The 19,751-nt window shown below is 40.7% G+C and overlaps 1 protein-coding gene across 10 annotated transcripts in view; it reads left to right on the top strand.

Annotated features, from left to right (window-relative positions):
- Positions 1-19,751, top strand: part of RPS6KC1 (ribosomal protein S6 kinase C1) — a 93,079-nt gene that overhangs the window by 41,597 nt on the left and 31,731 nt on the right. For 8 of the 10 annotated variants that reach the window (XM_069800156.1, XM_069800152.1, XM_069800153.1 and 5 more), the window contains one exon: positions 8,916-9,008. The exons of 1 other annotated variant lie outside the window; for it this stretch is intronic. In XM_069800156.1, the coding sequence (XP_069656257.1) occupies positions 8,916-9,008 (93 nt within the window). Of the gene's footprint in view, positions 1-8,915; positions 9,009-19,751 lie in introns of those variants that run through there. One more of the 10 variants, XM_069800161.1, reaches the window with a different exon arrangement.

Below are 19,751 nucleotides of genomic sequence, written 5' to 3'. Positions count from 1 at the left end.
TTTAATTTCTCTTTTTTGAACCAGAATTTGATATAATTAAATTGTCCTGTCTTTGAGCAAACCATATTCAAGATTGAGGTTCAAAAACTGTCTAGAATTTCTCTTTCAGGAGACCTGAAAAGTATTTTGATGTTATGTTTCTGTTAAGTTGCCATTCTTGTCTGATCCTTGTTGGTTGCATTTCATAGCATTATGAAAAGTGCTTGATTTCATCCAAGCCTTTTTTTTTTTCCTTATGCTTTCCTTCTTCTCACAGTTGAGGATGTAAACATTTTTAATCATGCTAAAGAATTTAAAGGTAAAGCAAAAAACCGCATTAGAATATAACGTTTCTTTTGACTTTCCCATGAGAATATTGCTTGGTCCTGTAGGGAGAGAGAAGGCTGTTGGTTTCTTTAGGCTAGCACATAATGGTGTCTCAGAAGTGAGTCAAGCATGTGGTGGCGGGAATGAGATGAATCTCCCATTAAAGAAGTACTTAATTGTGCAAAGGTTCTTCCTGATCCCTTCAAATGTCTCTCTTGGATATGCGTTAGTGATCAGCTGCTTCTTGATTTTTGAGGAGTTTCTGTAGTAATTCCCACCTTCTTAAGCAGAAACACCCTTATCTGCACTTGTACAAAAGACAAACAAAGCTTGTTCCAAGATACCTTCTATCAATTTCTACTTTGCCCTTCCCCAAACAGTTCCTTTAGGACTTACTTTAGACTTTTACTGCAGTCATGCTAAACTGTGTGTGATTGTTGATGACCACCCTATTGTAGTAAATATAAAAGTTACCAACTTCCTGTCTCTCTATGTTTATATCAAGTGAGGACAAAAGGGGCAGAAGATTATTGCTTCTTATTTTGCACAGATCTAAAAATGCTTTGAGACCACTGCTGCAAAAATGGGAAGCCTTATAAAATCTGACTGACTAATAAATAAATTAAAAAAGCAAAACCACTTATTTTGAAGGGTAGCTTTTTTTATGTTGCGAGCCCATAGGTACAATTTTGAGGATGTTCCAAATGGGATATATTTTGTGAGATTTGAAGTCTTGCTGCTGCCATGAATTGTACTGAACAATTTAGTATTTTGGACTGATATGAAGTCCTACTAGGTAGTCTTTCTTTGGGTCAAATACCCCTGAAAATGGGGAAGAATCTATATTGAAAGAAAACCTTAGTGTGTTTGGAAACTGCAGAACAAGATAAAACCCCCATCAACAACCTATTTTTGCCTTTTTATAAGTTTAAAAACTAATTGTGGTTGGGAAGGAGGAAGAGATAGGTTGCATTTTTTGTATTTGAACTTGAGAGGTAAATAGATCCCTCTTGCATGCTGTACTGAATAAGGCACATGCCTTCTCTGCAGATCCAAAGGAAAGCAGGATTAATTGGGATAAGACAAGAAAAAAAAAAGTGGTGAAAATAGAAAGTCATTCTTCTATGTTGAAACTCAAAATTGATAAGTTAGAGCAAATCTGAGTTTGCACAAGCAATATGGTGCACCTGGATTATTCTCCTTTTTACAAAAAACGCCCACGTTTCCATGATTTGGCTTTGGCTGTACATGTATTTGAATATCCTTTATTTGCTGCTCTTCATAATGCATAAATTTGACTTTTATCTTAGAGCTTTGGAATTTCCTGGCATCAAGGGCAGATGGTACTGATGGATCGTGATGGTTGTGGTAAAGAACAGCTTGACTCTGAGTTAATAGCTGAAAGTTAATTGGGAGAAGGACTTATCTCCTGAAGTTATTGTAAAGGTAGTGGTAGGAACCACTAAGAATTGGCATGCTCTGTGCTTTGGCTTAGTGTCTGAAGGAAAGTGAGGAATGTGACTCTTCCTGAACGTTTGTTGCTGAGCAGACCTGAATTCTGGCACCTTAGTTACTGCTTATCTTTTTTACTGCCCAAGATAATTCATGCAAGCTCCAATATAAACTATTCCACCCCATGCAGAAATGATCTGCATCTATACACAGTGTGATTCTTGGGAGATACTAGTGGAAACATGCAAATATTTTTTTGTGTCCTTCTCCTGCAGAAATTAAGTCTATAGTGTAAAAGGTGTATGCCTCCTTGCACCATCACTTTGCACCAGCTTTGTGTTTCTCTGCTATTTACATGCCTTTGGTATTGCTGGGGCAAGGCTGGTCTATTACCACTAGCACTTCCTACTGCTGTAGGTCATGCTGACTGATACCATCCCTCGGTCAAATGCTGGTGCTCGGATAGGACATATAAATGCTAATGTTTAAATCGCACTGTACAATGCCTTCTTTGCTCACATGAATCTGTAAAAAGGTCTCTCGTCACTTCTTCCATGCTGGAGGAACACTAAGTCTTTGAGAAGAATCACTGCGTTAGTACACTAGAAGCATGGCCAAGTGCTGTTATGCCTGTTAGCTCAGCACAGTTTGAACCATTTAACTGAAATTGGTTTGCAAGAAAATGATGGACAATAGTGTACCCTAGCAGTACCTGTGCCTATATTACAATGGGCAGAGCGCAGTTTGGTTATGGGAAGCATCATTCAGTGCAGGGAACTTCATGGGCAGTGGGGGTGCTGTATTGGGTTTGCGTGGCAAGGTTTTGGTAGTGGGGGGGCTACACGGGTGGCTTCTGTGAGAAGCTGCTATAGAAGCTTCCCCTATGTCCGATAGAGCCAATGCCAGCCGGCTCCAAGACAGATCTGCTGCTGGCCAAGGCTGAGGCAATCAGCAATGGTGGCAGTGCCTTTGGGATAATGTATTTAAGAAAGGGGAAAAAGTTGTTGTGCGACAAAAATTGCAGCCGGAGAGAGGAGTGAGAATATGTGAGAGAAACAACCCTGCAGACACCAAGGTCAGTGAAGGAGGAGGTGGAAGAGGTGCTCCTGGTGCCGGAGCAGAGGTTCCCCTGCAGCGTGTGGTGAAGACCATGGTGAGGCAGGCTGACCCCTTGCAGCCCATGGAGGTCCACGGTGGAGCAGATATCCACCTGCAGCCCATGGACGACCCCACACCAGAGCAGGCAGATGCCCAAAGGAGGCTGTGACCCTGTGGGAAGCCTGTGCTGGAACAGGCTCCTGGCAGGACCTGCGGACCCATGGAGAGAGGAGCCCACGCTGGAGCAGGTTTTGTGGCAGGACTTGTGACCCTATGGGGCGACCCATGCTGGAGCAGTCTGTGCCTGAAGGACTGCACCCTGTGGAAGGGACCCATGCTGCATCAGGTCATGAAGAACTGCAGCCCATGGGAAGGACTCACATTGAAGAAGTTTGTGAAGGACTGTCTCCTGTGGGAGGTACCCCATGCTGGAGCAGGGGAAGAGTGTGTGGAGTCCTGCCCCTGAGGAGGAAGGAGCGGCAGAGACAATGTGTGATGAACTGACCACAACCCCCATTCCCTGTCCCCCTGTGCCGCTGGGAGGGAGGAGGTAGAGAAAATCGGGAGTGGAGTTGTGCCTGGGAAGAAGAGAGGGGTAAGGGGAAGGTGTTTTAAGACTTCGTTTTATTTCTCATTACCCTACTTTGATTTGATTGGTAATAAATTAAATTAATTTTCTCCAAGTCGAGTCTGTTTTGCTTGTGACGGTAATTGGTGAGTGATCTCTCCCTGTCCTTATCTTGACCCACAAGCCTTTTATTACATTTTTCTCTCTCCTGTCCAGCTGAGGGGGGGTGTGATAGAGCAGCTTTGGTGGGCATCTGGGGTCCAGCCAAGGTCAACACACCACAGGTGCTGAGACCGTTTGCATTTTGGAGGAAGAGGCCTGACTAGTAAGCAAGCATCAGCATTTAAGACAAAGTGTTCTTGTTCATGACCTGATGTTACAAGGCAGAACTACTTTGTCACCCATGTCTGGTGTAGATAGCTTTGTGTTTCCTGTTGTGCCCTTACAAGGAACAACCACAGTGATCAGCATCAAAACTAGGCTCACCTGGCCTTCTTGGACATCACATCTTCTTTCTCATCCACCAGGCCAGAGAAATGTCCACCAAGGCAAGAGCCAAGCTCAGAAGTGCAGGTTCAATTATTGTCCTGCACCCATCAGTCTCTCATATCTCCCAAAAGCTCAGGCTGCCAGCTGTGTGCTGAAGCATGTGCAGCAGTCTCAAAAGACTAAGCCTGCTAAATGCACCCCAAGCCATGCATTTGCTATCTGAGCACCACATGACAATAAAGCATGGCAGCTTTTCTCTGGGGACCTGAGGCAGAAGGAAGGGAGTTATTCTTCTGCGATGCAAAATGCCAGGCCCTTGCCTCTTTGAAGACCAGATGTCCCTAGAGGCAAAGGCCTGGCATTCCAGGTCTGAGAAGCAAAAATTGTCTTTGATGCCATGGAAACCAAACAAAGAACAATAGTAGTTTGTTACTTTTCTTGCCTCAACAAAAAGCCAACGGTGTAGCCCTCAAGGATAGCATCCTTAGCAACCACCTTGCTGCTGGCAAGTCTGAGTGCTGAAGAGAGGAGCACAAGAGGAGGTGTTTGGGGAACCCTTGGCACTGTTAAAAAAGGGTTATGGTAGAGGGCTTAAGGACAGGTAGAAGACTTCTTAAGGCTGAAAAGCAGCACAGGGAACTTGTTGCAACTGTGACTGACCATGAACTGGGAACTTACTTGAACAGGGTCTTGTAAACATTGTGAAAAGCCTTGCTGTGACCCATAGGAGTGGGAGATGTGGAGACAGCTTTGGAGGTTGTAAACAGGTATGCAGACCTTCCAGAAAAACAAGCTGCAGCAAATGCTGTCCTCCTTTTCCTCCTCTAGCACAGCACGGCAGCCTCGAGGGCCTTCTTGATGACAAATGTTTGAGGATGCTGTGTAATGGCAGCAGCAGGCCATTTTGAAGATTCTCAAGCTGTATTTTCTCCTCTGCCCTTTTATAAGTAGCAGTTCTGGGGAGCCACCTTCCAGCCTGAGTGGGAGCTGCAGCAACATTGAATCACACTGGATTGACCCTCAGAAAGCTGCAGTCTTACATAGTGGTCAGCTGTGAGGCCCAGCACAGCTACATGTACATGCTGTGGGTCCATTTTAACTTTGTTGGTATTTTTATAATGCATATTTTTTTTCACTCTTTGAAATTATTTCTGGTTCTACTTATGCCCAATTTTTTATTCAGAATTGTCTCTTTTTGCACTGCAATAAAAGCTGTTGTCTTTTAAAATGTCAATTATTTTTGATTTTCAAAGCAATTTAATAACAAGAGTTACATGCAAGCCTGGTGCCCAAACAGGAAAAGCAGTCTTCAGTCTTTGCAGTTTTCATAGGATATCTTACTTCCTAAAATTGTTGTTAAATGTGCATGAAAATTACATGAAGCATAAAGAAAATACACTGCTGTAGTTCTGAGAGATGTAAATTTAATATAAAATAAGAAATTTAGTCTCAAGGCTTCCAAGATCACATTCTGCATTGCTGTCTGCTGCTGGGTCCAGATGTGCATGACCCCAGATGTGTCCCAGCTTCAGGGAAGATGCGGTCCCAAACCAGTGGTCACTGGAGACCTGAAGCACACCATAGCTCTGTCCGTTCAGATGGTGCAGAGATGCAACTTTGTTTTCCTGTGGTGCAGAGTGAGGAAGGGGCCAGGATCTTCTGCCAGGCCAGCAGAGCTGGAAGCTCTTTCATACCCATGGTGGGGAGCCTTGCACCTCAGGCCAGCACTATCTGCTTCGAAACAAGGCATCTTCTTGCTGCAGTTGAGGGTCTGGCTATACTACAGGTGGATGATTACCAAAGTCATCAGACACAGGCCTCTGAATGGTGAGGGGAGATCGCATTTTGATGTGCAGCTCTGCACTGGTGTTTGTGAAAGTGCTCTTTTTTTATCCTGAGGTTCTGTGGTGACTGCTGTCAAAGGTGGCAGCATTAGGAGTAGAATAATTTCCCATCAAATGGTGTTTGTGTCACCGGGCTAGGGATAGTGCTCTTGCCTTAAATGAGGTTAACATGAGAGGCTCTTCCTCCTGCTTGGCTGGTGGTGTACTTCTCTTTCTCCCCCTGCTCTTATAACTGCTGGCAGTGATGCTGAAGGTGAGGTGAGAGCTAGTGCCATATTTCACATGCCATTGCGTAGCTTGCAAAACTAGAGCCTTCCGAAGGGAAGTGGTGGCCACAAGCTGCTGGGTCTTTACAGGGGCCAGCATCATCCTTTTCCACTTGAAATTAGCACGTGCTAGCCAAAAGGTGATGGTGGGAAAGGAAGTGACGACACCAATCCCAAGTCAGATCACTCCAGCTGTGCAACTCAGTGTAGTCTGGAAATAGTTTCAAAACACGTAGGGCCTAGCCACAGGAGAGAAGGTCCTGGGATACCTGAGCAGCATGCTGAGCATTTGGACAGGCTGCTGAAGGCCTTCTGCCAGCAGACGTAGCCTGCTACTTTCTTTAGAATATAAATGCCTTATTTCTAAAGGCAAATGAAGCCTTTGAGTTTTTGTTACTCTCCTTCCTGGTTTGTTTTTTGTTCCTCTATTTTTGATTAGAGCTGTGTTTTAGTTATTTTTCTTATTGATGGCTAGATGCTGAGCTTGGAATTTTACTCTATTCAGAGGAGCAGGCAGCTTCATAGAGTGCTTAATTGCTGTAGTTCTGGGAATTGGGTATTTAGAGTCTGCTTCCAGCTTGCTTCACAACAGAATGTGATGCCTCCTCATCACTGGGCTCCACTATTAGACTTTGTAATAGTGAAACCAAAGTACTGTAAAGAGCAAAAAATAATCTGAAACTGATAAAAATGGAGAAGCTACTGGGAGCTGTGGTGATGTCAATCTGATTGTTAATCGTTTTAAGGTAAGAAGTGACTGTAGAATGCGTATATGGAAAACAATGTGTATACCCAGTATTACTGACTGTGCCACTGTTGGTGATATTTTAGTGAAAGACCCAAATATATACTGTTTTTTGGGGGCTGTTCGGACATGATGGGTGCAGAAGTCTGATTCTATAGCATTATTAGACAGCTATTAACTTTAGAGATGTATGAACGTAATTTGTGGTTGAAATCTTATGCATAAGAGAAAATTTTAAAAGCTTGATTGTGGAGGAAGGTTTATAAAATGTAAGAGCATGCAGATAGAAGTGGAAATCTTTTATAGTAGTCTGCAGGATTTGGAAATACTCTCTTTCATTAAATGTATTCCTTAAAATGCTTTTGAAATCTTGTCATGAATAAACTCTGTATTAGCACAACTCTTTGTTTCAAAGCAAATATTTCATTATTGTAGAAGAATTGCACACTCTTAAACTACAACCTAACAAAAGAGCTCCCTCGACCTTCCAACAGCTCACTACAATGTGGATCCTAAATTAGGTTTGGAGAAAAAACTTAATATAGAGGTTTTTTTCCTCTTCATACGAAAAGCTTTAGTGATTTGTAGAATCTGGGCTGTTTTCTCTTAACTGCTGTTGGCGCTCTTGCTCTGCAGTGTTTACATGACAAAATAATAAGACCCAGATAGATAAATGCAGATAAATAATAAACTCTTTTAAATACAGACCCCAGTAAGTGAACACAGAAGAAAAGCACACTTTCCTTCATGCTTTTTGAACACGTATTTTTGAACCTCTCTGTTTAATTTTGCAGTCAATCAAGAGTTGATTTTTGGGAAAGCATTTGGAAGGAGAGAAGGTGGTTGACCAGCAACATGAAGGGGAACCAGTTTTGGGGAGGGCTTCGGGAAGGTGCTCTGGACTTTGAGGAGAGCACAGTAAAGTTGTTGGAGGCGAAACACTAGGGAGGATGTAGATGGAATGACCTAGTTCTGGATCTTCACTTTTTCTGGGAGTTTCTCCTCATAAGGGAAAATGTCTTGATTTTTTCCTGATACTTAAAACATTTCATTCACAGCATAGTTGCTTACCAGCAGTTTTCCTTTGTGACGTATTTTTTAAATATTGCCTCAGGACACTGATCAATTAGATAAACAGCTTTTGCCTCTTAGAAGCCTAAAAATTAAGGAGTTTCACCTTCCTCTTCCTTTACCTTTGTGCAATAGAAATGTACTTGGGGAGGCCAGGTTATGCTTAAAAAGGTTTTGGCATTCAACAACTCTGCAAATGAAGTTACCTTATTTGTGAGGAAGAGATCCAGGTCTGTGGTTCTAGTAGAAGCTGCATGCTGAATTTTTGGAGGAGGATCTAATGAATTCTCTCAGTTGGCAACTAGAAACTTCTGAAAATGTTTGTTAACATGCCAGAGATGTGTGTGATGCTTAAGAGGTCAATCTTTGTCCCAGAAGACTTCCAGTTGAAACATTGTTCCCTCCTTTGACATGCAAGCTTTGAGTTTGCCCTGGGAAACTACAAAACATAGCACAGAGAAAAAAAATCTGTGCGTATCAACTACTTGAATAGTTAGCACCTGCCAATTATCTTCCTGTGGTGTTAATTTCTAGATTAATGATATGTGGCTAGCTACCTTTTTCTAAGGCAGGTTTAGGAATTGTTTCTGTTCTGCACCTTGTTGTTAAAAGGATTTCATAAAGCTTACCAGAGAGCCCTGTTTGTAATTCTGTATTATATGTTCTTCAGACTTAAAAAGGCTCTAATTTGCTTTCCCCTCCTCAGCAATCTCTGAATTACTTTGTATCCAAAATACCTATAAGGCTTTGATTGATTATTGTGATGGGATAAGAACTGAGTAATCGATTGCCAGGTTCCATTAAGCATAGAAAGTATAAAAATTCATTATTTTTTCTCTTTAAAATTTTTGTTTTCAATGTTATCTTGATTTTTATTTACTTGCAAGTTGGTTTTTTTTCCTTTTTTTTTTTTTTTTTTCCGCCCACTAAGGACAAACAGAAAACTTCTCCTTTCATCTTCACTCTCTCTGATTTATGATAAATTTAGTTTCCTTCGGCCTGGCATTTGTTTCAGCAGGCAGTCTTCCTTCAAGTACCACCCTGATTGATGTATAATCTTTGATATCTTCCATTAGCCTCCAGGATCACTAAGTTCAAGGCCCTCTTGGAACCTAAGGAGCCCTGCCGAGGAACTGAAGGCCTTCAGAGTCCTTGGGGTGATTGACAAGGTAATTCTTCAGTGTCTCTTCAAGAATTCAGTCATAAATCGACTGCATGCTGACATTTTGTCTTTGAAGCTGTGGATCTTAAGGATATGAAACAAAAGGGGAAAATGACTCAAATGCATCTGCACTTTAAAATAACAAAAGTAGAAGAAAAAAGGCTTTTATCTAAGCAATTCATGTAAGGTCATGCAAAATATATTTGAGGTAAAGGATAAGGTACATGTTTGGTGGCATTCAATAGGATGAGGCCTGTTTTTTTGAAAATGAAGTCATGGTTACAATACTGGGGTAAGGATGAGTTGATGTGTTTTCAGTTGAATAATCTGGTGGATACCTGAAATATGGAAGGGTAGAAATTCCTACTTTTGAACTGTCACTTGAGATGGGGACTGGGGACACACACGACTGTTCTCCTTCCCTGAGAATTTGGAATTGAAATCCTCCCCCAAGACAGAGATTCAGCAATGAAGCCAAGCTTATTTTTGACTTATGCAAATAACGTCTTCCAAAATCCCATGGTAATACCCTTCTGTAAACAGTAAAGGACCATATGGATTTTTTGCAAGCCTAATTAAGAGACCAGAAGAATTGCTGCATTGTTTTGATAATGCTGATTAGTTATCACCTTACCAAATACTTTTGAGATGATGTATTATTCAGTAATGTGGCAGTGGCTAATGCATACTGTAAAGGCTCATTTCTTTTTTGCCGTGCCAATTCCTTCATGCCTTTTGAAAGTTCCTTATGTAGTCCCTGGTTTGTGCATGATGTACTGATGCATGGTCAATGTATGCGTTTGTAATGTGCATCAGAAAACCTGTAGCTGGTCTCTTAAGGTCTCTATTTCTTGATTTCTTTTTCTTGTTGAACTGAACCTAGCTATGGGGACCGATTTTTTGTTTTTCTTTACCTGTTTTGTTGTAGTTATGTGCATAAGTCGATAACTTCTCCTCAGAGGGCTATATACATTAGGTATTATGGTTGTTTTTATAGCACACAAAGCTTTCTCAGCTCTGACTTCGTATTCATTGTATTTTCTTTCCTCAGTTGTAAGTACAAAATTTAGCCTCTGTTCCACCCTGTATACGTATCAGAGAGACAGGTTGGGAAGAGAACCTATCTGTTGGATTAGTAGGCACTAACTGAATTAGTAGCCACTAAATGGATGTAGTAAGCATGGACTTTGAATTAGTCCGACAATGTGAGGCTGCAGAAGTGTAGCAAATGAACCAAGAAAGACCTTGTTGGTATCTTTGTTCTTATACAAGAATAATGAACAGTGACTGGAGAAGATGCTTGATCAGAATGAAGCTTTTGGTGTCCTTGGTATTATCAGATCTCCTAGATCTCTCTGAGCAGAGCTCTAGTAAGCATCCCAGGTGTGAGCCGAACATGTCTGGATCTTTGAGGCAGAGTTGGGGAGAATCAGGGTTCTGATGGTGACAGAAATACAAGATCTTAGTGTTGGACATGTGCGTGAGGAGTAACAGGCCCATGTATACAGCTGTTATGCTCATGTGTAAACAATATCATAGGGATCAGAGTTAATGTTTAATTATGGTATGAAAAAGGGAGCAATATTCTTTAAGGTGTCTTTGTACTCTGCGTACCTACTTCCAGATTCTCCTTATTATGAACTTAATCTTATTCTGAGTATGCTGTCTTTTTTTGTATATTTATAAGTGTTCATAAAGTTGTGAGGCAAATGAAAAGCTGCTCTAAGCCCAAGTTTTATTTGGTTTTATAGTGCATACACAAAATGCATGTGAATATGAAGCAAACATGTGCACATGTACCTGTGTGCTGGAGACAATGCCCGTGCCTTTGGTTTAAAGCACCATCTCCCTTCCTTCCTTGCCATCACTGTTCTTTGCCTCCTTTTCTGCTTGCATATGCTCTAAAGCTCACATCATGGAGAAATCCAAATAGATGTGTAAGCATCCTTGCTGGAGCCAAGCAGATGACATAGCATGTTTGTCCTTGAAAATGGATTCTGATTTTCAGGGCCAGCGTTGAAGATGCCATGCTTTTGGGCACAAGTCTAACTGATTCAGCATCACACAGAGTTTTGCTTGAAAATACTCTTCTCCTATTCTAACCCTGAGGTAGCTGCTTCTGTTTCAGCAGAAAATGGGCGTGTGGATAGTAATGAGCCACTGGCATTTTTACTGCTGTCTTGCCTAATCCTGCACAAGACTGGTTTAAACACACTGACTTAAAAATGGTGGTGGTTGGTTCGCGGACTTGTTCTTGCACTGCTGCTTGAAGCTCAGAGTGGTGTCTGCCTGCTACAGTGCTGCCTCGAGAAAACCAGCTGTTAACCTGCACTTCATCAAATGCTGAAAGGTTCAGTGCCTTCCCTTAGAGTAACGTCAGTCTTTGTTCTACTTTTGAAGCCTCTTGAAGTGTTTTGAGTTGGTTTCATTTTCACAGACAAAATGCTTGTTGCTACCTGAAATTCTGGGTTTTTCAAACTAGTTTAGGCTAGGCAGAATGATTAGACATTGAATTTTAGATTAGTTTATTCCCAATGTGCCATCTTTCCCCCTCTCTTGGCCTTTCCACCTTCCTTGTCACCTGAATAATTTTGCTGTGTTGACCCTTTTCTGCTGAATCTGAGAGAGTTGGAAATCTTAGCATTATTAAACTCCTTAAAATATCATGGAAATTCACAGAAGAATGACCATATCTGTGGCTCGCCTCCCATCCTTCTGCTTCTGCTCTTATGCAAAGGCTGTGATATAAATCCAACTACTTTAATAGACCCAAGATGACCTACACTTTGCTTGAGGAAACCAGGTTTCTCGAATTCTGCTACTGCTGTGTTTGCTCATTTCATGGTGTCGAAGGTTAACTAGGTGGTGTTTGCAGGTGTTTTATGTGTTTATTATAGGAAGAGTCTACCTGTGAGTAGGTTTCTGAAAATCGAGGTTTAATCTAATTATAAAGGTGGCTTTTGTCCTGCAAATGTTTTCGACTCTGAGGTGCTGCTGGTTGGGCAGCAAAGCTCTTGTTAGTGTTACCAGAGGTACTGCATTGAAAACAGGCTAATATCTAAATATTTTAGCTACTGTTGTCACCAAACAAGAATGATCAATTATTTTACCACTTCATGTACCGTAAAGTAGAAAACTTCTTTTTGGAATAGCAAAGATTTTTGCTTTCAAAATTTGCCTAATTAAAAATCGAGGTTGCAGATTCTGTGCTGAGTTTCTGCCCTAGGCAAATCTTTCCTTTGAAGCTACAACTGGCCCCTAAAGAAATGACTTTGTTATGGTGGTGCTGGATACCTTCACAATGCTGTTTCAAACCCAATTTCTTATTCTTTAGAACCCTCTGTTATTTAGAGTCATTCAAAAGATTCATCTTGAAAGCAGAGTGCATTAAGTAATAACTATGCCTCTGTAACCAATGACTGTCTTTTATGTCTTTTTCTATCCCCTCCCCTGGTCCTCCATCAAGCCACATTGTCTGTATTGGCACTGGTGTGACTGTGATCAGTTCTTCCGCAGATGTCTGTACATTTGAGCTTGTTGTTCAATACGCTGTTTGTTAAGCTTTATTATACAGTCTGAAACCTTACAAAAATACTTTTATCAGAGCTGTGCTAAAATTATTTTGTGAGTTTCTGAAGAGGATTCTAGAAGTAGCTAACTTATTTTCTGAAAAACTGGAAGCAATTCTGTTAATCTTAAATATAGGTTATTTTTTGTGGCTGTCGTGCTATTGTGAGAAGTTGTAACTCTGATGGTAGTACGTTTTGATGAATTGATCTTAGAAATCTGCAGAAGAACTAAATCAGTATTATTAATTATTTAGAAAGTGTGATTACTACTTGTCTACTTGACGAGTGAAAATGCCAAAAAGCGGAAGTACATAGAATATATGTAGAGTTTGCATGCATGATCTGCAGGCCCATAGCTGAATTCAAACAGGTTATGATTAGTTTTAGTGAAATGAATACCCATAGTTACCTATGTCCTGTTAGTGTTTGTTAGAAACTTAAATATTCAGCATTTTATTTTGAGATGAGGTTAAAGACTGTTGTAGTGAAATTGAGTTGACCATAGCAGGTGTTTTCTCTCACCTGGCTTTCAGGTGCACACTGCCAAGCATCTTTAGATCATCTTATGGATTTGAATGAGTGGCTGTGTGAACATAAGAGGTGTGGGGAAAAGGGAGCTGTAATAAACAGCACGATCAAGTATAGACATTCATTCTCGTTTCATTACGATGCTTAGAAACTGGTTGAAAACATGTTATAATGAATTCAAATGACTATCAAGTTTTCCTCATCCAAACATGTCATAAAGGAAAACAGCAGTGGCAAAAATGGTTAAAAATCTGAAACTGAGTAATAATAGTAACTATTAGTACAAATAAAGAAACTTTTAAGAGCTCCTTTTATGTTTTGATAACCCTTTAGTTTAAGTGACTTGCCAAGTCCTACAAAATCAAATCAACTACAGAGTTATTGTCAAAACTGATTTCTTGGCTCACTACCTTCCTTTCCCTAGTGCTGCAGGATTATTGCTAAACTACAGTCAGGCTTCAAGCCCCAAGTAACAAAGCTGCTGAACTTTAAAATGCAATCTCTCTCCCAGCTAGAAAGAGTCCTGTCCCTTCTTCCCTGCCCTCAAACACCTGTCACTTGTTTTCCTGAAGTCTTTCCATTTATACCAGTCTGAACATTTCTGAGTGTTTTGTTGTTATAACCCTTAGTCAGTCTCTAGCTTCTTTCTTGTCTCACTAAAATTTCTTTTGACTTCAGTGAATGTTTTGTTTCATCTGATGTAAATCAGTCCTAAGATTGGATAAAGTAAAGCAGATTTTGCCCTTCCCTTTATAAAACAGAAATTAAATTACTGAATATTCCAGTGCAGGCTGAACTATATGTATGTTCTGGCCTCCACAAAGAAATAATTTAGAGATATTTTATTTTAAACCAAAATTATTTGTCTTCCCAACTCATAGAAGTTGTTTAGTACATAATTGGTGCCAGGCAATTACTCTGTGATGCTGAGTGGCATTTCATATTGTAAACTGTATTCTCTAGTAAAATCTGCCAGATATATTTTCTAGGTTAGTATTTCACCATTTATTGGCCAGTTTTAGTTTGCACTAAGAAAGTGGACTTTCCTCTCTGTTACCAACCAACTAAAAGTATTTGAAAACTCCAATTTGAATATATGCTGCTTTTTCAGCACTTGCATTATTTAAAGCTGCACCATTTGTCTTTTAAGTACACTATTATTGCAATTCATAGAATATATGAGCTGTAAGTTCCTTAGAATAATGGTTTGAAAGGAGGAATAATTGCAAACTGAAGATAATTTATATTGCATAGGTACAAGGATAAGCAATAATCGCATTTTTCATACATATTAGCCAAATGTAATCTCTTTTTATAACGACAGAGGGAGACGAGTGAGAGTCCGGGTGGTGTAATCTGAAAAGTGACAAGAATAAATCTGTGTTAAGTAGATCTTTTAATCCTGCTAGCCTTGACAGCCGGCACAGCTGTGGAGAGCGGGGGTAACTGCATGCCTGCTTCTGCCTCATCACCGAAACTGTGCCCTGAGTGCGGCACCCAGCCGTGCGCCAGCCCCTGCTAAGGTTTTCTTGCAGTCCCAAGTACTCGTGCTAGGATCAGGTGACCAACTTGTCTCATTCCTGGTTGTCTGTCACTACCCGTAACGGGATTTTCCAACTGGTGAGGTAAATGCAAGGAGAAAAATCCTGGGTGATCATCTGATACATCTTCGAGTTTGTAGGACTTTTGCTAGAGAATCTATCCTATGATAAGAGTGCATTTGTTTAGGCGATAAAGACCAGAATTAATAGGTAGCCCACTGGTGATATTATTACACGATGTGTTTTCAGTGTAGAACGGCAATTTAATAACAAAATGGAGCTGGTTTTAAAGTAATCCCTTAACTCTGGTGTGTCTTCAAAACTTTTCTGGTATTTGGTACTGCAGTAAGAGATCCTATTCCATTTCCTTTGATCAGGCACGAGCTATTTTTCAACCTGTGTTAGTGAACTTAAAGCCACATTTTTGTAAGCAAACATCTTTTGAGGTGTTTATTTTGATCAGTGTTAAAACCTGCTCAAGTAAATAAAAAGCACAGGTAGGTTCTGTGCCATGTCCTGAAAGTGTGGAGACTGGAAAAAATCAGTATTAGATGCTGGGTAGGGAGGAAGGGAGGGGAAAAAAAAACCCCAGAAAAGAAAGGGGGACTGGGGAAGCAAATGTCTGCAGTGTGATGGAGGACTGCACTTATGTTAAAGCCACCTGCAGCAGAACAGTACATTTAGAGCAGTCCTTAGTTCTTCCAGTGTTGTCCCTCACGACCTTGGTTGGGTGCTCAGTAGGGTGACTAATGGTTCACCACGTTCTTTTTTCCTGGTGACTTGCCTGTTGCCTGCCTCTGGGTTTGTGATTCCCCTTATGCTGACTTCTGCAGTATTCCTCCAGTCTCTTATCTCAGGGCTTTGATGCATATGTTCTGAAGGTGGCCACCGTGACTTTGGGTGGCAGCAGATGGTAAACCTTCAGGCTGCCACCGGCTATACTGGTGTTAAGTTGGAAACTTAACGTTTGATGAAGAATCAGTAGTGCATATGAAAGAGCTTTTACTGCAGAAATATCTTTTAATTAAAAAAAATTAGCATACTGAAACATTTGCTAATTTCTCTGCATTTAAAGGATCCTACAATTAACTGTTTTCTTAAAGCTAGACTATGGTTATTTACCAGGCAGGTTTTATTTTATTTTTCTCCAATTAATTGTACCTACTATATTGAATTGAATTGAATTTATTTTCCACTAAGCTGTTGGATACACTGTAAATCAAATCTAAGAAGCTAATTTTTTTTTAAGTAGCTGCTGTCAGCATCAGAATTAACCCTTGACTTAGGAAAAAAAAAAATCACAAGTAGAAAATCCTATGTGGCGTCATGGAGGGGTATTGCTATCTGCCACTTTACTGAGATGCTGTCATGCAGTGCTGCTGTGTTCACTTGTTTTTTGGGACGTGCCTGAGAGCTCAAGTGCTTGTACAAAATAGGGATGTCTGTGCTGCTGAAGACACTTACTTACATTGTGTATTTATTTGTGACAATTGCTATTTGCCTGTCAGTGGTTTTGGCTATGCTGAGGTTGTCATCAATGCAGAAAAATAGGGAAGGAACGAATAAGCAACAGTGCCATAAAAGCCAGCATGATATGTAGACCTTGACTCTGTTCATATATTAGTATTACAAATAGGATTTTGCCTTGTCGTCTTTTGTGTCTCAGTCTAGTTGCTGAGTGCCCAGGAATGCCCTGCTGTGCATTCTTTTCCCTCCCCTCTGAGATAGGATGCTGAATGTTACAGCCGACAGCTCATTGTTAGGAGGTATTAAATATTACAAGTTACACAGTAGTCATCATCAGTGAAACAGGTTCCATCAGCTTATGTGAGCTAGGAGCAGCCTAGTCTAATGCGAGCATCTCTGTGTGATCTGCTCTGGAGAAGAACAGTTATGCCATAGGGAATGCTATGTGGAATCCAGTTTTGTCCCATCATGCCATTAGGGTGGAGTCTTGTCACTCTGCATTTTAAAAAGAAATCTTAGAAAAAGAATTACTGAAGTACTCCCTTTTGCAATGAGAGAGAAGTGTGAAGGAATGCAAACAGGAAAGACTTGTTGGGATACCACTACTATCTAGAAATTGGCTGTAAAGCATGAGGTGAGGAGAATAAGTTGGCATTTGGGTCAGTGGCAAGCTTAGTGTTATGCACTTCTGCAGCAGCCTGGTAATGCAGCCAAGAGCTGCTCACCTTTCTCTGCTCTGGGTGTGTGATAAAAAGACAAGCAAATGTACTTGTGACCGTCTCTTTCCTGAACTTATCCCTTCCTGAAATGTCAGTTTTCTGATAGTGATTTATTCATTCATGTAGTCCTTTAATTATTTAAGTGAATCTGGTTAAACCACCTTTTTGTAATATGCATGCAGGCTGCCTCCCCTTGAAGCAGGTTTTTGGTTTGGTGGACCATGTAAAGCTTGTAGTCTATCAGGGCCAAATGGAGCACCACTAGGTGAATATCTAAAGTTACTTTTATGGCTCTTTCTGGGCTTCTTGGAGTTTCTTTTGAGGTAAATAGTCTTGCAGAAAGGTCACCATTGAATCAGCAAAGAAATAATTTTCCATTAAATTAAGTGGAGCTGTAGATGATAATCACTGGGAGAAGGTATGATGCTTGATGGGAAGGAAAAAGAAAGAAGCTGGTTAGTAAGACTGGTTAGTCCATCTAGGTAGTTAGCCTCAAAGGCACACAAATATTATTTGTTGTTATTACAGTTATAAAACTGTAGCTGCTACTTTCATTTTGATGTTGTAATATAACAACAGATGAAGCTAGCCCTAAAGGGACCCGTTGTCTGCTTTGTTTGCGTTAGTGGTAGTCATTCTATATGTCGTCTTATAGGGCAAGGGCTCAGTAATCTGTTCTGTTACACCATATGCTAATACAGTGCTGATAAGCAAGTGTGAAAAATGAAAGGGAGGAATACATTAATTGTATTTGTGCAATAAGGTATGCTATCAAAGGTAATTATTTCATGACAGTTTTAGTTATAGCAGTTGTTTTATCATGGAATAAAAGATGGCTTTAGGAGCCTTTTATTGGAAAGACAATTGTATCAAATTAGTACCAAATTAGATTTTTGTCTTTATAAAGGTGAGCAAACCCATGAGCAGTTTTTAAATTGGTGTCTTCTACTCTACAAATGAACAAATCCTGTCTGAGGGTTAAAGAAGCTATTATTCTGTCCTTTATGCTGACAGCTTCATTACTGATTGGCCTACTGTTGGTATTAAAAAAATGTTTGGCTCCTTATGATCTTTGTGCATGCAACTATAATATTAATACAGACCACGGAACTGTTCATTAAGAAATGACTTTAAATGAGGTTGATGCTTGTAAATCTGGAGAGATACAGATGTTAAATGCTGCCATTCCTTTTCATATACAGCCGTATGGGTAATAATTTCCAAGTGGCTAAAGCTCTTGTTAGCAAGAGTGCTGGTGTGTTAAGAATGGCCCTATAAATAACTTTAAGAACTGAAGTTGAAGGTGCTTCTTTTAAAGACTATTGTTAACTAAACATTATTGCCAAACAGATGGAAAGCATTCACCAGCCTGATGTTTTTAGGTCTAATTATATTATCGCCAGTCCTGTACGGCTCAGTTGAAGAGGTGTATCCAGAGGCCAATTTATAATCATTTAGCCAACACCTGTTTGGGAGATATTGACAGTCAAAGGGCACATTTAAAAAAAAAATCACATATGTTCTCGTATTTATTGCCTCAATGTGAACAGTGTCTAGTTACAAACAAACTTGGGAGAAGAAGAAGGAAAGTGACTGTAAACACGTAGTTTTTTCCAAACCATTTTTATCATCTTTTGGCACCTCTTGTAAAGTAGCTTTTATTTTTCTCTTATTCTTTTGGTTTACTTTATTGTTTGTTTGTTTCTTTGTTTTTAATTTTAATTTTATACCTTTTGGTTCAGCAAGGATAACAAAACCAGTTTTACAGTTATTTATTCAGCGGGTTTCCACTGTTTCTGGAAGCCCCAAGTAAAAGGCCTGAAAAGTTGTTTGGCAAACTCAGTGGCCTGGGTACACCTGCCTTTCCTTACCGTGCCCTTGACATGGAACCTGGGTGTCATTCCTTTGTCAAAAAATCTCAGTAACGCCAACTTCTGTTGATATTTTTTTTTTGCCAGATTATATAGAACAGCTTTTAAAATTGCATGCAACCCTAGTAAAAGAGGAGGTCTTTGAGTTGGAGAGGTGTCTGTCACTTTATTTCTTTTGGTGAAATTTGGCGAGAGAGAAATTATTAGAAAAGAGTTCAGTTCTCCTCCTCTTGCTTGAGATGCTCAGGGGCGCAATGGTGAGAGATGGAGGGCAGTTTTTTGAATGCAGCCGTCCCAAAGAGCAAAGGTTGCTTTGCTGCAGCCGCTGCCTGGGGGAAGCCAGCACAACCCTGCCCTGAGACCTCCGTCCTGGCCCAGCCGCCTCGGCCTTTTGCACATCTCCTCCTCGCCTCACCGCGGGCACTGCTCGGCATGGCTGTCTCCACAGTTCCCTTGGTGTGGGGAAAGTCAGCGTGTCAACCTGGTAAACTCCACCCTTTCAGAGATAGCGGGGCATGACTGCATCGCCGCCCCACACAGCAGGGAGATGAGTGAGACGGTGTTCTGTTGTCCTTCTCCTGTCACCTGATGAATCCAGCACCATGTTACTCCTGACATGTCATTCCTCTGCAAGAAGTCTTTTTTGATGCAAGCTGACTTGGTCTTCACTGCATCTAGGCTATTGACTTGGAGTTGCTGCATCTTGTCTATTGAACTCAAAAGTTTGGTAACACCGGTGCTGGCATTTGCAGCCCTTTAGGTGTTTGATTTTACAGCCTAAATATTTTGGTGTAACTGCATGTGAATATTTGTACTGGAAGTTTACAATGTCTATTGTAAATAAACAGTGAGTGCACACTCTTGTTCTTGTTCCTGGAGGAGGGTTGGGCTTGTGCTTGTACTGCTCGTGTGGCTGTCTTGCAGCTGGTGCTTTTCAAGTACGTGTGTTCTTGGAGTTTGAAAACAATTAATTCCTGAGCAGGGTGATTTGAAGATGGGAGATGCAGAGGGTTCCAGCTCCCTAAAGATGCAGTTTCCCAAATATATGCACACAT

This window comes from Haliaeetus albicilla, chromosome 13 (assembly GCF_947461875.1).
Source record: "Haliaeetus albicilla chromosome 13, bHalAlb1.1, whole genome shotgun sequence".
In the NCBI taxonomy this organism is placed as follows: Eukaryota; Metazoa; Chordata; class Aves; order Accipitriformes; family Accipitridae; genus Haliaeetus; species Haliaeetus albicilla.
The sequence above is the reverse complement of the archived record's forward strand: the minus strand, read 5'-3'. Positions and strand labels throughout refer to the sequence as shown.